Below are 16,030 nucleotides of genomic sequence, written 5' to 3'. Positions count from 1 at the left end.
AAACAAGGATACACCAAGAAAAGAAATGGGTAAAATCATACAATGAGGAAATCCAGTTTGGGGAAAGGAGTTTCTTTCATATCCTGGTACGCCATACCTATCACATTTCTGCCGCTCAAGCCAACCAGGGCCACTCCCTCATGGTGGGCAGATGCCCGGCCTGGCATTTAGCAGGTGTACATGGCTTCAGGCACACCAAGGCCCACCTTCTATCATCACAGTCCCTCTCCCAACACATTCCTATCCCAAAACACAGGGCTTTGTCTTCCAACTCACTTCTTGAAGGAGGGGTTTGAACCAGAAGGGCAAAGGCAGAAGAAAAAGGAACAAGCAGGCACGGAGGCGGCTACAGAGTTTGGTTTTTATTGTTATGTGTGTTTGGCTGGGTGCAGAATTGCCCTCGCCACCATCGGCCGCCCATGCCTCCCTGGAGGACCAGGCAGCAAAGATGGCTCCAGATGGTTCTGTGCTGCCACGTGGGGTCTTGGGGCTTATAAAACGAGCACAGTGGGTTCCACCTTCCAACATGAAGTGCAAACTCTATTTCATAGTCAGACTTCACCAGGAGGGAGAGATGGCTGAAGGCACTTTAATCAAAGAGCAAGCCCAGTGCCAGAGTTCGTCCTTCCTTCCTTCCGGTTACCCTGATGGAATCTGGACACCACTGTGCTGGAGAGCCAGCACCGCCGGCAGCTGGGGTTGGTGCGCTGACTGGGCGGGCGTAAGGCCCTGCCTACTGGTAGAACTTCTTGTTAGGGCTGCTGGCGTGGTCAATTAGCAGCTGGCATGGGGTGAACTGTTTCCCGTAGGCATCCTCATACTTCCTGAGCCGGTCTACTATCTTCTGAGCCCCGTATAGATCCAGGAAGCGGAAAGGCCCTAAATGGAGAAACAGGACTTTGCTGAAGGAGACAGTAACATGAGCTCTGGAAGAAACCGAGCTACCTGCCCAGCCTGCAAGACCAACCTCCGAGACAAGGGGGGAAGCCGAGCCCGAAGACTGCTCCGATGTCTCCCTCTGCAGGCGTGGCCAAGATCCCTTCCTGCAGGCACATGACTGCCTCATTCACAAACCTTGTCACCAGGCGATACTGGATGTCTTCATCAGAGGAGCTGATGACAGGAAGCGACACTTAGGTAGAGGAAGAGGGAGAGGGGAGGAAAGCAGGAGCTGCAGGTGTGGAAGGGGAAGGAACATGGGTGCAGGGAAGCTCTGCGGGCCGGTCGGCACTGACCCTCCCACTCTGTAGAGAAGACGCTGCCAGCCTTTCCCTTGGAAAAAGTGGAGAGTTACTTTAATTAACATGAAACTGAGCACCCAGAACAGGGCCTGGCACTGAGGAGATAGTATCTCTTGACATCAGCAACAGTCAGTTGCTCACAAATGATAATAAAGATCTGGGAGAAGAAGGGGCCTGAGAATCCGTCCTTCCAGCCACTCCCTGGGACCTGCACAGGGAAGGCGGGAGCAGAAAGGGGACTTCACCAGGCTCAGCCGCATTCTCACCTTGACGCCTGGCAGACTGAGGGGCACGTGGAAGGGCTGTACGCTTGGAAAGCACTATTCCATTGAGGTGGGGTGGGCATAAGCAAAATGGGAGAGGGGCCGAGCAGCTTTGGGCTGTCAGAGAAACATCTGTTCCAGGCCATTAGCCACTCCAATAGACTTACACTTCAGACTTAGGAGGCATCTTCAGACTTGCCAAAATACTGTCCATGTCAGAATTCAAGTTCTTAGCCTTCACACCCTCCTGGTAGATGTAAAAGCCCTTTCCAGACTTGCGACCTAAAAAGAAGCAAGAAAATGGTGTTACTGTTTGTTCTCAGAACCCTGGCCTGAGAATGCTTGTCTCTGCTGGTCTGCTATAAAGCTTTGATAGCTTGATGCACCCAAATCTGTGTATTTGGGTGAGAAAGGCCACTTGGGTGAGTTTTAATGTCCAGACATGCAACACCTGCCCTTAGGATACCTAAGTCCTAATGTTGATTTTGCTGAGAGAGAACGCCACCTCTCTGTGAGCCTCAACTGTATATTCTGTACTGAGAAGTTTTACTTCCTCCCCACGTGGCCGGACAATATAGTAAAGCCTGGATGCAGAGCTTGCTCTTGCAGTATCATGCACGTAGCAGACGCCATGGGCAGGATGAACATGTCTGTCCATCTGGCACAACTTAGGCCAGAAAGAAGGCTAGAGCTCTGCCTTCTGTCCATAATCTATAGGCCCAGCCTAAGAGGAGGTTCTCATGAAACCATTTTTGAATTCCTCTATGACAAAGGCTCTGTGTTTAGAAAACTCTGCCATGTGGGCCTTCTGTAACCCTTTGGTCTCAGGAAACTGCTCAGAACTCTAACTAACGGGCCAGTTATGCTCCCATGAGGCTACTCACCCAGGAAGCCCTTGGACACCATCTGTTGCAGCAGCTCTAGGCTTCCACCTGCAAACCGCTCCCCAAAGGTTTTGCCTAGATCTTCTGCCACATGTTTTGCTACATCCACACCAACTTCATCCACCAGTGTGGCAGCACCCACAGGGAAGCCAAAGCTCGTGGTCAGGGAATCCAGCTTCTTGGGGTCAACTCCTTCCTGAACAAGAAGTGAAGCAGAGACCTCAGGGGAGGGCCAGCCCAGATCCCCCTGCAAGGGCTCCCTGTACTGGCCCCCAGACACAGCCTTGTGCAAAACCTACTTCGCTTCTGGGTGGCCCCTGGCAAGCCCAGGACTGGCACTGTTTCATTCAGGAAGACACAAAGATGTGTCGGGGCCACAAGTGGAAAGTCTGAGCCTTCTCTCATCTATAGCACTTTAAGGAAGTTTGGAGATGACTAAATCATTTATTTGCTGCTTGTTTGCATTTCTGAATCTTAATAATAAGGAGATCCCGTGGCAGACAGGGCAGTTTGTGCCATGACGGACAGAATGAACACTGTCACAGCCCAGTGCTACAGAGCCTGTGGTCCCTGAGTGTGGGTGAGTGCCCTGCGAGGATCCCCCTCCATTCCTGCCAGAGTGACCTGGACAGCCACCGGAGGGGTCCGTGTGCCCTGGAAGCAGACGCAGCATCAGTCAGACGAACGGCCCTGTCCTGGATGGTCCCTGCCTCAGAGGGGTGAGGTGCAGAAACAGCAGAGAAGACATGTCGGGAGGCCGTTGGCTTGACAGAGCAGCACAAGGCAGAAAAGCGGAGGTTAAAGCTCTGCCCTTTTAGTGCCACACGAGCCCTGTGACTGCCCACTGCAGAGGGAGGGCACAAAGGGCCTTCCTGGACAAGAGGCAGGAGTTGGTGTGTCAGAAGGAAGCCTGCCTCCCAACACTGGCAGTGTCGAGGCCTGACTGAAGGAGTGGGAGGTGTCTCAGACGCTCTAGAGAGCGATACCGACCTGGAGGATTCGGATGACTTCAGACATCATGGGGGCAAGACACCTGGTGGTGTAGAAGCCAGGCCCATCCTGCCAAAGGAGAGAACATGAGCTCACTGGCACCTCCCAAATCTGAAACCACTCTCCCTTTCTCAGGGTCATTTCAGTCATTTGAAAGTCATTTCAAATTTAAGGTGACTTAAAATCTCAACCAGAATTCTTAAAATTTAATTGCAGGAGAAGCCACACCAGGGGTGGCTTGGCTTGAATCAAACAGCACAGCATGTAGTGTGTGGCTGGGAGAACCTTGCCTCAGCCAGACACTCCCCACTCCCAACTCGACTCAGCAGGACGGAGTCAATACCACTGGCCATGCTGGAGATAACCCAGGAAAATCGTATCAAAAGCTGGTGTATTTGCCCCAGAATAGTTATAAACAAGCCTGGAGGTACAAGGAGTCTTCCTAGAACTTTTCACAATCTGCCACTCTGTTACACAGCTCCTTACCTTAACCACAATGATGACCTTCCCCTGCTTGAGCCCAACTGCTACCGCTGAGGCAGTTGTGTCCTTGGAGGTTTTTTCAGTTGTGATAATCTCCAGCAGCTGCATCTTGTCCACGGGAGAGAAGTAGTGCATGCCAATCACCTGGCAAGGGAACCAAACGCCAACAGAGTGAGGCATGCTGAAGAGGGAATTGGCATTCCCTTTTTGCTAAGAAAACATTACAGAGAAAGGTGGTTGTGATATAGCAATACGGCTTGATATAGTCAAGTGGTTCGGTTCCATGGTTCTTTAATAAAAAGTTTAGTATGTTAGGGAGAGCACATCGGAATCCTCCTCTTCCATTTGCTTCTAAGGCTTTTCACTAGGGACATCTGATCCTACCAACAATCAGTGCCAAAATCACAGCTAAAGGCCAGAATAGATTTATCAGGGAAGGATGAATGACGGTTCCACTTATATTAGTGATGCTGAGGGTCTGGGAGAGAGGGCCCACTTTTCTTGGGCGGGAGGGACAGGCAGAAGAATTAGTTAATATGCTGGACTGTCGGGATGTATTTGCATTTTACATGGATGGGCCTCACCACCAGGATACTAGGTTTAAGTAATGTTCCTCAATAATCAAATGCACGTGAAGACTCATTAAACCAGCGATTCTCAAAGTGTCGTACCTGGACCTAAGAGCACTAGCATCACCTGGGAACACTGGAACTGCAAATTCTCAGGCCCACCCCAGACCTGCTGAATCCATTTTAAATGCTGAATGCATTTTAAAGTTTGAGAACCACCTCATTAAGCTAACAATTATATAGTCTTCAAAATACAATTGTGAGAGAAGTCTAATTCATTAATTTATAATTTTGCTTTCTCCCTCCACTTTACCTATAAGGTATAACTAGTAAGAGCTATCACTTGCTGACTGCTTATTATCTACCTGTTCTTTAATACATTTAGCAATTATTTCTCACATTTAATCCATTAGAACCCTGTGAACTAGTCAGTCTAAGTTACCTAGATGAGGATAAAAATGGATCAAGAAGTTAAAATTAGTAGCTCAGTGTCAGTCAGACAATGGCAGAGTGGGATTCCACCCCAGGCCTGCCTGTCTCCAAAGCCTGACTACTTGCTGTTATGTAATATACAGATCAATTACATGTTATGTTAATTTCTCAATCCAAAAGTTGCTTCTAACCCCTAAATTGTTCTACTTATGTCTAAAATACATAGGACCTGATTCAGACTCAGTACTACTGAGCAAAAGGAATTCGCCTTTATTGACACGTAATTTATACACAATAAAATGCACAGATATTAAAGTGTTCCGTTCCATGAGTTTTGACAATTGTACATACACCCATGTAATCACTGCCTTAAGCAAAATACATTTACATCATTCAGAAAGTTGTGTCAAAGGTGACCAACTCATCCTGGATGGCCGGGGCTTTCCCAGTTGTAGCACTGAGGGTTTTGTGTCCGGGGAAAGCCCTCAGTCCTGGACAAACTGAGGGTTCATCAGCCTACCTGTGCCCTTTTGGCCTTACTTTTATGTGAATGACATAAGGCAAGCAGGTAAGAAAAGCTATCCCAGATACCCAGAGGCTGGGACTGCTAAGTGTGGTACTTGCTCTACTCTGCTGGGAAGGAGAGGTTAGCATCAAATGAACAGCAATGGGTTCTCCTTTACTGATTTTAAATGTCATAGAAGTGCCTTGGACAATGACATGGCCAGACTGTCCACCTGTGAAGTCTATAAACAGACGACACTGCCATTGTGTCTTCCTGCAGGGTCAGACTGTCAGCTGCCATCACTGAGCTGCCTCCATCAGGCCCCACATCACCCCCGATCGCTGTGTGCTGGGAAACTAGACTACCTGCATCAGCAAACGCAAAGAGTAGGAATAAGTAGGCTTTTGTGGTTTTAGTACAGACTTTGTATTAACAATTTCAGCTGCTTAAGGGCCTTTTATAATTCCTGCCTCCTTGTGGCTTGTTCTGGTTGGCTGAGGGTAACTGGCTAACCAGTATCCTCCAGGGAAGTGAGGTGTTTTGTTTTTTTTTTTCTCCTTTAATGATTTCACTTCCCCTTAATTACTCTGGTTGAAAGCAAAAATAAATGTCTAGGCATCATTTCGAGTACTCACTGAAAGTGCTCCTACACCCAGCCCTTTCATGTCCCGGGTAGAAGGTACAGGCGAACCCAAAGGCAGACACATCCCACCACACCCACTGACCCTCCACTCCCGGATCTAGAGTTGGAACCAAACCAGTCACTAGACCCTGTTATGTAGCTGAACTGATATTTTGGAGCACCCCTTCTTGTTTTAGGGGCTCTCTCTCAATGTCTAATTGTAGGATAAAGGTAGGTTTTATATTCTGAACCTGAAAAATCATGTATTAGGGATGCAAACCACCAAAAAGCTATTTTAGTTGTGCTTCACTTATTCCTGCATCTCACACTGGTCATGGTGTTAGTGTTCACGTGCTCGGTTTTCAGGAATCACCTCCATCCATTTCATAATCCACACCAGTCCCTTCTCTACTCAAGTTCTAAGCCTTCCCCAGTGAGCCTGAGGCAATACACCATTTTTAGGGTTTTTCTCTGTTCAGAGTTTACCTTCTCAGGTCTTTTGCTGACAGCAGCAATTTCACAGATTGGCAGAGCAGATGTGTTACTGGCAAAGACGCAGTGGTCTGGAATCACCTGCAGGGGAAAAGCATTTAGGAATGTGTCCTGTAAGCCAGGGAGAAGACTAGAGGCCACAGCAAAGCTAATGAGAGACACCTGGGCCCAGCCCACCTCTCACCCACAACTGCTGCGATAATAGCTATCGCTAGCCCAGACACTTAAGGACCACCCAGGGGCTTTTGTGTTGGCAAATGTGTTGACCTTGTTCGTTTTCCCATTCAGCTTTCCCTACTTATGGTCCATCATAAGGTCACCTAATCTTGACCTGGAGACTACATCTCAGCAGTTGCATCAATTAGACACCTTAGATAAACACTGAAAAAATGGCCTTGAATCACAATTTCATTCATTTCAAGACCCAGCGTGGGTGTCGAGCCTTTTTTCTTGTTTGGATCTGCCCTCAAGCCTGAAAGCCTCTGAGACCTCCCTGCCCTCACTGCCCTTCACCTGTATAGGAACAAGTCATGACATGCATGCCTATCTCATTTTATACAGTGTGTTACCAAATAATAGTACCCCACTGTAACTGTATCTATACTACATGAATACTATTAACTATTAGCTTTATCAACCTGGAGAACAGTCTCTAATGCAGACTGTCTCAGCATTCTGGCCATGATCCCAACTTATTCATGTTTTTATTCAGATGCTTGAATGAAAAATGTGGAAGGAACACCTGCCAAATTTGTGCCAATCTGGGACAGGCCGAATCCTAACATCACAGATGAGAATCAAGGTTGAAGATACAATCAACACACTAAAAAACTGAGCATAAAAATAAGATCAATTATAATGGAGATTAATGTAAAATACTGCATTCAGATTAAAAAAAAAAAAGGAAAGAAAAGAACTGTATAGGCACTTGATGGACAAGACCTGGCTTGGCAGTATTTGTGATAAAGATCCCATGGTTTTAGTTAATCAAAAGTGGAATGTGAGTTGCGAGTACAGCAAACACAGTCTAAAGCTGCACTATTAGTGGGATAGTATCTAATGCTGGTGGTAAAATCCTCTATGAAGAGCAAACCAACGTCTCCAAAGATAGCTGTTTACAATTCCTCCCCTCCTTAGACATGTCTGTCTTTCCTCCCATCCAGAGGTGGAGTCTATTTCCCTTCTTGAATCTGGGCTGGCCTTGTGACTTGTTTTTATCAACAGAATGCAGCAGAAGTGACCCTGCTAGTTCTAGACCTAGCCCTGTGAAGCCTGGCAGCTTTTGCTTTTGCTCCTTGGAAGCCAGCGGCCACGCTGTAGAGAAGTTCTGGAAAGACTAAGCGAGGACAGGCCACGGGTAGAGGGAGGCCATCCGGGGGAAGCACTGAGACATCCTCAGCAAACTTCCAGCTGAATGCTGTCCCATGAGTGACCCCAGGCCTAAAACCACTGGCGCTAAGGACCAGCCATCTCTGCAGAGCCCTGCACAAATTGCAGAATTGTGAAAAAATAGCTGTTTTAAGCCATTATGTTCTGTGCTGGTTTGTTACACTGCAATAGAACACTGAGACCTATGATGAAGATAGTTAGGAGGACAACCGAGACAGGGGTCTAGAGACAATGTCTTAGGAAGAATGGCAAAGGCATGGGTTTTGGTGAGTTCTATGGTGAGTAAGAGAAGATAATGTTTAAATCCTTGAAGAACTATCAGTAGATTCAGCTTTAAATTTTTCTTACAAAGAAAGCATAGGACGTGGGAATCTTAGCAGGCAAATAAAAAATAATAACAATAAAAAAAAGAAAGTAAAGGCCAGATGGGAAGATGGACTTAATGCCCTCCTCAAGGTTCCTTCACCTAAAATTCTTGGATTTTCTAAATTTAGACCATTCTGGATTTCACTCTTTTCCAGGCTTCCTGAGTAACTTCTTTGAGTATCTCCTACCTTACATGATTTTACGAGCTTCACCAAGGGCACCTGACATGTTATAACCATCATATACATAACATTTTGGGTTTTATCTGTACTAATAATCTTTCTCCCTAAAGCTGGTATTTCTTTTCTTACTACCTGCTAAAAATCAGTGGTTTCCTGAATGCCCTCCCTTTCCCATCTCTCTGCTCACATTGCCCTAGTGTCTTCCCCGAGTACTGCATGGTCACACATAACCCCTGTGCTTCCTTCTCTTTGCCTCCAGGTTCTGTCCCTTCTCTTTTCTCCTGTAACCTTTATGTTTCAATCGCAACTACTGTATTGATTTGTTTCTAGTCAACACTTCTCTTGATTTGATTCTAGAATCTGCCTACCACTGGCTTGGCAGTGCCTGCAAAACCCTGGGAACATCATCCCAACCTCTAACCTGAAGTGCCACAAATGGGACATAAATCTACCAAGCTCTTCTGAATTTTTTCCCTCATTTGAATCTAGCACTACACTCTGCCTAAAGAATAGATTTTGAAATGTGTGTCTCACAAGTGGAATTTGTCCCCAATAGAACTGCTTGTCTCCTGTTCCTAAACCTCCTTAGGTTCAGTCTTTAGTGGAGCAGAGACTGCCCCACATGGAGAGGCACCTTAGGAATACCGCCTGCTTCACCACAGCCTGCTGCTCCAGACACCCAACGTGTTGCCAAGTCAGTACCATTTCACGTACCATTTACTACCCGATCTGCTGTTTACGCAACTGTAGGCTAGTCCAGGCCTTGGCCCCACTCATGCCTAGACTACAGACATTTCTCCTTCCCTGGGCTCGCTCTTCATACCACCCACTTCAAGTACTCCTTTTGTTCGTGTCATCCCATCTCAAGACATGGCTCTGTAGAGCGTTTGGGAGCTGGACCAACGCAGCATTTCCACAGAACAAGCATCTGGAGAAACTGCTTCTCCCCTATTTCCTTTGCTGCCTAGACCTGAAGAGGTTTAGTTATGGCTTACAGCCAACCAAAAATCTCAAGACATCTGGCTATACTCCAAGAGGTTGCCTGTATGTTTGGTGACTGAAATCCACATGAATAAGGCTAATGAACCCTGTGCTTATGTTAATAAGCTACTTGATTTTCTTCCCTTAGGATTTACATTTGACCTTTATAACATGTGAACTATCCATGAGCTCACATAAAAATTTATATTTAGAAATGGATAGTCCTATAAAAAGCACCAAGAGTTTCCAATAGGCCCTTTAAAAACTCCATCTCAGTGTCCTCTACTTACTACACTAGGATTCCAGGACAACAGAGCCTTTACTTACCGCTTCTACTTCCTTTAGCACTTTGTGCTTAAGACTAAGATCCTCAAAAACAGCTTCAATCACCATGTCGGCCTTTCCAAAACCCCGGTAATCGAGCTGCCCAGTCAAGTTGCTAAAGATGGCATCCCTTTCAAATGACGTTAGAGCTTTCTTCTTCACTTTATCATTCAATCTAGAAAAAACACATTCCTAGTCAGAGAGGAAGAAAAGAAAACTAATGTTCATTGAATGTCCACGGGCCAGATGTCTTAGGTGTTTTTCCCTAGCTCTGTGAGGTAGTTATTACATTACCCCCATTTTGAGGGAGCTGAGTTGCTCCAAACTGCTGATAGGGGCTTGTAGTCAAACAGCTCGTTAAGGGAGGGTATTAACATTCAAAGACAGTATCACTCGTAAACCAGTTAAATTTGCCAAGAGAAGCAAATAACATGGATACTAGAATGGCAAAACAAAAGAGCAGCTCTGATAATTACCCACGATAGGGGAAGCAGCCAAAGTGTCTTAGACCACATGGTTTTCTCCTTGTTTACACATCATTTATGTTACTCTGTAATTGTAATCTTCTAGAGGACAAAGCATTACTTCTTACATTCTCAATCCACTTCCCACTCATCACCTAGTAGCACATCGCATTGATTACATAAAATATTAACTCAAAGTTTCTTCTTTCCCACAGGGAACTAAAAAGGGTTCCTGCTACTCAGACATTTATCTGATTATTTTTTATTGCTAAGGAAAACAGGCTCTTTTAGGTTCAATCTGACCACATTTTTAGAATAAACGACTTAGAGTTTTCCTCTGAATGAATAATGAAGCTAAACCCCATTCACTAATTTCCTTAACCAAAAGAAAAAGCCACAAGATAAATTCAAATGAGTATTCAAATAAGATCTTAAAAATATGGGTTCAAACCTCTTGGTTTGTGACAATCATGACAGCAGTTAGCAAACAAGATACTTGTCAGAGCTCAAAACATTATTAGTTGCTCTAATTCTAATGCCTGGTGAAGCTGTTTCCAAGCAAAGACAGGAAACATTACGTCCCAATTCAGCAGCATGGTCAGGTGACACTCATCAGAACCTGATGTTTCTCAGACGGAAAGGGAAACCCAGGACAGCTGTATACAAAAGAGATCAAAGGAGGAAGCTATTCTAGAGCAGTAATTTCTTATTTAGTGACTGTATGAAATGCTGTTTTAGGATGCTTGGATGCTAGCTTCAGGGCAATGCTGCTATGTAGCATGTGCTATTTTTTGGTCAGAATCTGTTCCTACTACTCGTTGTTACCTTACAGTAATCTGCCAACATAATTAAACCTGCCAGGTCCTGGTTAGCATTATGGTAGCAATATATGAGCTTCTCTGCAGAAAAGGGGGAACAACATGCTTAAGCTACACAATCCATTTAACAAACACAAAAAGCCCACTCAGCTAAAGTCACACACAGAACAGTTTAAGTGCAGCCAGCTTGTCCATTAAATGTGAGCTGAAACCACCCCCAGTCTGGCCAAGCTGCCACTCCATTTTTCCCCTCTGTAAGACAGGTTGGGGTGGGGGGTGGGGGTGGATGGGTGGGTGAGGGGGCTGGGTGCAGAGCAGGGAGAATAATATTCCCCCTTTATTAATCCAGAGGTAAGACAGAGACAGTCTGTAAAGCCTCAGATGTTGTGGACTCATCAATTCACTGCTTTACTTTGTAATGCCAGTCAGGAAATACAAGGCACAAGAGTTCTGATCCAGGCCCTGCCTTCACCCTGCAGTTCCTGCCTTCCTCCTCACAGCCTAACCTCTGTCCTCTCAGCAGAGACACAGAGGCATGCTGTTTCAGTCATCCATAACAGTATAGTAATTACATGCACACTGCATCACAATCCACAGACCTGAGAATTTCTAGTCTGACAGGAAAGCATAAAATAAATGGTATTTAAAAATATCTACTAGATAAGAGTTTCCCTTCTGCACTCTAAGACTACAAGGCTCCACTGGTATTAATGCCCTCCCTATCATATCTATGATGAAATGAAAGCAGGAATTAGCACTTCTAAAAACCAAAAGAGACTTGGCTTAACTACAGAATATCCAGTACTCATTATGTTCAGGAAAAAGAATCTGTGATGGCAAAAAAGCAACAACAAAAAAACATTCCAACTCCTGGCAAAGACAAAGAGTAGGCTTACCCTTTGAACACCTGCTGCTGTCCCCGGCCTAGCCCAGTGAGTGCGGCATCTTTCAGTATAGTCTTTAGCCCCTTATCCACGGAGACCTGGGCGATGCCGGCTCCCATCAGCCCTGCACCAAGAATAGCCAGATGCCTGCAAGGGAAGGACGAAATGACTTTTGATGGTCAACTCTTACTCATTTCAGCAAAAGTGGAAGATTGCCCAAGTTACCATCCAATAAACCAACTAAAGCAGGCACAACTATGTTTCAAATAATTTTTACTACTAAAAATACAACTTTAAATAAGTGACTGATTTTTAAAGTTAAATGCAAAAATCCATTAGGTCTAAAAGAATTGGTCTCTCCAAGAAGACAGAATTATACTAATCTTCAATCATGCCTAGAGATTACTGAAAATAAAACAAACCAGTTGCTTAAGTCAACACGAATTATTTTTGTTTTCTGACCAAAAGCCAACTTGCAATGCTATGCCCAAAGACTAACCTCTCCTCTTTGTTAACTACTTGTTTTTTTGTGATTTTATCATTTTCCTGTTATCATTGTTCATTTCTCCTGAAATCTGTGCCTTTATCACCTCTTACCTGGATTAGTTCAAAAGTCTCGATGGTCAGAAGGATTCCTTTTATGTTAAAACATTCAAACCATAAACATAAAACAGTATCAGTATTTAACCTTATTTATAATAGTTTTTGATTTTGAACAAGGAGAATAAGAATGCATTATTTATTTATTTTTTTTTTGGTGGATTTGCTGGCATCTTAGCTTTAGCTCAACAATAATAATAATAAAATCTAAAACTGGTGTGATTAAAGTTTTTTTTGGCATAACAGAACCCACAGCTAAAACATCATTCATTTTTTAACTGTTTATACTCTGCTTCTTAACATCAGAACTTAAATGAGGGCTTTATAGTTGTTTAATGTTTGTCTACAACAGCAGATTTAAACTTAACACATTTCACAATTTACTGAATCTCTCTGATTAACATCTTCAGCATCCCTGAAATTCCCCACTTGTGTAATTATCCAGCAGGTTAACTTATGCTGTGCATGGGAAATGGATGGCTTTGTTTTCCTTGTTAATATGCCTGATTTTTGTAGATTGTGGGGAGATGCAGATTTAAGTGGCCATCATTTTTCTCTTGCAACATGGAAGTAAGTTACCCCACCCATTGAGTACAGGTACTATCAAAGGCAGGTGGAACAAATGCAATTGGCTCTCCAGAGTAGACGAATCCTGGTCACTAAGTGTGTGGGAGAAGTGGTTAAGGTTGTATTTCATAATCTATTTGGAAATCAGCCCTCTTGGCTAGACTCTTTTCTGTTTCACCCAGGCTTCTTATCCATTTTATTTTCTATTTTGGATTGTAATCTCATTAAAGGTGAGAGAATGGAGGAGGTAGTAACATTAGCTGCTTCTCTTAAATCCTCACAGTAACTTGGCTAGAACAGGGTTTCTCAACCTCAGCACTGTTGACATGTTGAATGGGACAATTCTTTATTGGGGGGGGCCTATCCTGTGCAGTGTAGGATACTTAGCAGCATCTTTGGCTTCTACCCACTAGATGCCAGTAGCATCCGTCCCTCCCCAGTTGTGATAACCAAAAATATTCCCAGACATTGTCAAATGTCCCCTGGGAGGCAAAAATCAACCAGGTTGAGAATGACAGAGCTAGAAGACGAGGTTAGGGGGATCACTAAACTTATGACACTGAAGGGCTATTAGGCAGCGCAACACTGAAAAAGGCTTGCTGACAAGAACAGACATGAAACAGGCAAGTAGAATCTCCAATGCTTAGGTTGTAAGCTAAAAGAAGGACAAGATTTTAGCAATTACATTGAAGCTTTATGTTTTTTAACGAGGAAGAAGTGTAAGTTCCCAGAGATGGCATCTCAAATCACAGGGAGAGAAAACAATTAAACAGTGCAGAGGGTGTATGTTTGGTTTGGAAAGAGGGACCTAAACCAGACTTCTAGGGGCATCAATATGAAACATAGGAGTCACAGAGGGGTCCAGAGAAAAATCAGAAGATGTGGAACTTTGAAAGCCAAAAAGTTCTTGTTAGGAATAAGGGCTGTAATGTACTCAGGACAGAAAAGGTTGAGGACAAGACTGAATTAAGACACAAATCTAGCGCTGTAGGTTTTCAAAGATACTTATAAGCTTTGCCCATAGTGAAATTCACAAGTCCTAGGTAGAGTTTAACTTACTTAACATCCTTCTGCGGAGCTCCAAATTTATTCTTCTTGCACAGGACCTGACCATGGTAAAGTCCTATCAAGGCCTTTGATTCTTTGGTCATTGCAAGCTCTCCAAATTTCTGAAAAGTAAAAGGGAACAAGAAAAGGTAGAACTTCACACTCTAGGTGATGTGGATTCCTTTGGTTCTGGTTTCTCTGCAAGCAGAGGTAACGCCCGTGAAGCCTCAATTCCTCAGGGGGTCTCAGTGGTGCCTGTGCTGCAGAAGTCTGTCTCTCACTGATGTGTCTCGTCCTTACTCTTCTCTCTGGAGCACTTTCCAACTGCCGCTTTGAAAAGAGTTTTGGATATAACTGAGCTCTCAGATTCTTTACACCAGAGACATGGTAACCTTTTTCATAGAATTAGAGTCTCAGAGCCAAAGTGAGCCTTTACAATCATCTCAAACCAACCCTCTCATTTTAAAGATTGGGAAGAGCAGACCCAGAGAAATTAAATGACTTTGCTCAAAGCCATACTGTGTCAAAGTGGCAGAAATGGAACTTGATCCCAGATAGTATGACTCCCAACTCCAGTTCTCTTTCCATTGGTTGCAGGCTGCTCCACATGGAACCTATCACTTTAAAAAGTATCTTAATACTTATGGAGAATGAGTCAACTTGGTGGTTAAAAGCATAAGATTTATAGTCTAGGTTTGGATCCTGGTTCTGCCACTTCCCCACTGAGAAGCTTTCTTCATCCTTAAAATGGGAAAAAGAACACCTGTTTTACAGTAATCTTGTGGGAATTAAATGAGAACACTAGCAAAATGATTAGGGTCTCAATATTAGCTGTTATTAATGTCAATAGGATGTAGTAGTAAGATTACATGGTTACAAACAGCATTTCAAAGGAATCCCTCTAATAAAGTTGCTTTCATGCCCTACTAGAACATAGAATAGAATCAATGCTTTACTAATCTTCATACAGCATGTTCTGTCCAATAAACCAGTGATTTTCAATTGTGGGTAAAGATCCATCCAAGATCAGAAGTTCAGTGGGTTGCGATAAGCAATGTATACATATATAAAAATAGAATACATAGAAAATACTGAGTACAATGCACACAGTGAGGATAATTATCGATTCGTGAAACTTATGCTTTAATTTTTCTGTACATAGGTACCTGTGTACCTGGTTATGTATGATATTTTAAAAAATGAGAAATGCACAATAAGCAATCCAGTATGAGAAATGTTTTTCTGGAACCTGTCCTGAGCTCTTCAGACATCTTTTGTCTTATACAGGTTGAGCATCCCTAATCTGAAAATCCAAAATGCAAAACATGAAACTTTTTGAGCACCGACATGACGCCACAAGTACACACCTGACCTCATGTGATGGATCACAGTCAAAACTTGGTCAAAAGTTTGTTTCATGCACAAAATCATTAAAAATATTGTATAAAATTACCTTCAGGCTATGTGTATAAGGTGTATATGAAACAAAAATATTTCATGTTTAGACTTGGGCTCTGTTCCCAAGATATTTTATTACATATATGCAAATATTCCAAAATCTGGAAAAATCCAAAATCCAAAACACTTCTGATCCCGAACATTTCGGATAAAGACTCTCAACCTGTATCAAAGAGCAATCATTCTTCAATAATTATATAAAACTTAAAAACAATCCAAACTACTTAAATCTGCAACACTACCAACTTGCTAAAAAAGTAGGAGGGGTAAGGCTGGTGCATACATACCTTTTTAAAAAAAAATTTTTTTTAAGACAAAGTCTCGCTCTGTTGCTGGGGCTAGTGTACAGTGGCATCATCATAGCTCACTGCCACCTCAAACTCCTGGGCTCAAGCGATCCTCCTGCCTCAGCCTCCAGAGTAGCTGGGACTATAGGTGCAATGCCACCACGGCTGGCTAAGTTATTCTA

At 43.8% G+C, this 16,030-nt stretch overlaps 1 protein-coding gene across 1 annotated transcript in view; it reads right to left on the bottom strand.

The window, feature by feature from the left end:
• Positions 1-328: 328 nt before the first annotated feature.
• HADHA (hydroxyacyl-CoA dehydrogenase trifunctional multienzyme complex subunit alpha) overlaps positions 329-16,030 on the bottom strand; it is a 40,278-nt gene continuing 24,576 nt past the window's right edge. The window contains exons 11-20 of the mRNA XM_069494107.1: positions 14,116-14,225; positions 11,902-12,036; positions 9,727-9,898; positions 6,476-6,562; positions 3,865-4,005; positions 3,379-3,447; positions 2,389-2,584; positions 1,672-1,786; positions 968-1,113; positions 329-879 (exon numbers count right to left, since the gene is read on the bottom strand). Of these exons, the coding sequence (XP_069350208.1) occupies positions 734-879; positions 968-1,113; positions 1,672-1,786; positions 2,389-2,584; positions 3,379-3,447; positions 3,865-4,005; positions 6,476-6,562; positions 9,727-9,898; positions 11,902-12,036; positions 14,116-14,225 (1,317 nt within the window). The 3' untranslated portion in view covers positions 329-733. The remainder of the gene's footprint in view (positions 880-967; positions 1,114-1,671; positions 1,787-2,388; positions 2,585-3,378; positions 3,448-3,864; positions 4,006-6,475; positions 6,563-9,726; positions 9,899-11,901; positions 12,037-14,115; positions 14,226-16,030) is intronic.

Source organism: Eulemur rufifrons, chromosome 19 (genome assembly GCF_041146395.1).
Source record: "Eulemur rufifrons isolate Redbay chromosome 19, OSU_ERuf_1, whole genome shotgun sequence".
NCBI classification, from domain to species: domain Eukaryota; kingdom Metazoa; phylum Chordata; class Mammalia; order Primates; family Lemuridae; genus Eulemur; species Eulemur rufifrons.
Note: the sequence above shows the minus strand (reverse complement) of the source record. Positions and strands in the feature narration are given on the sequence as shown.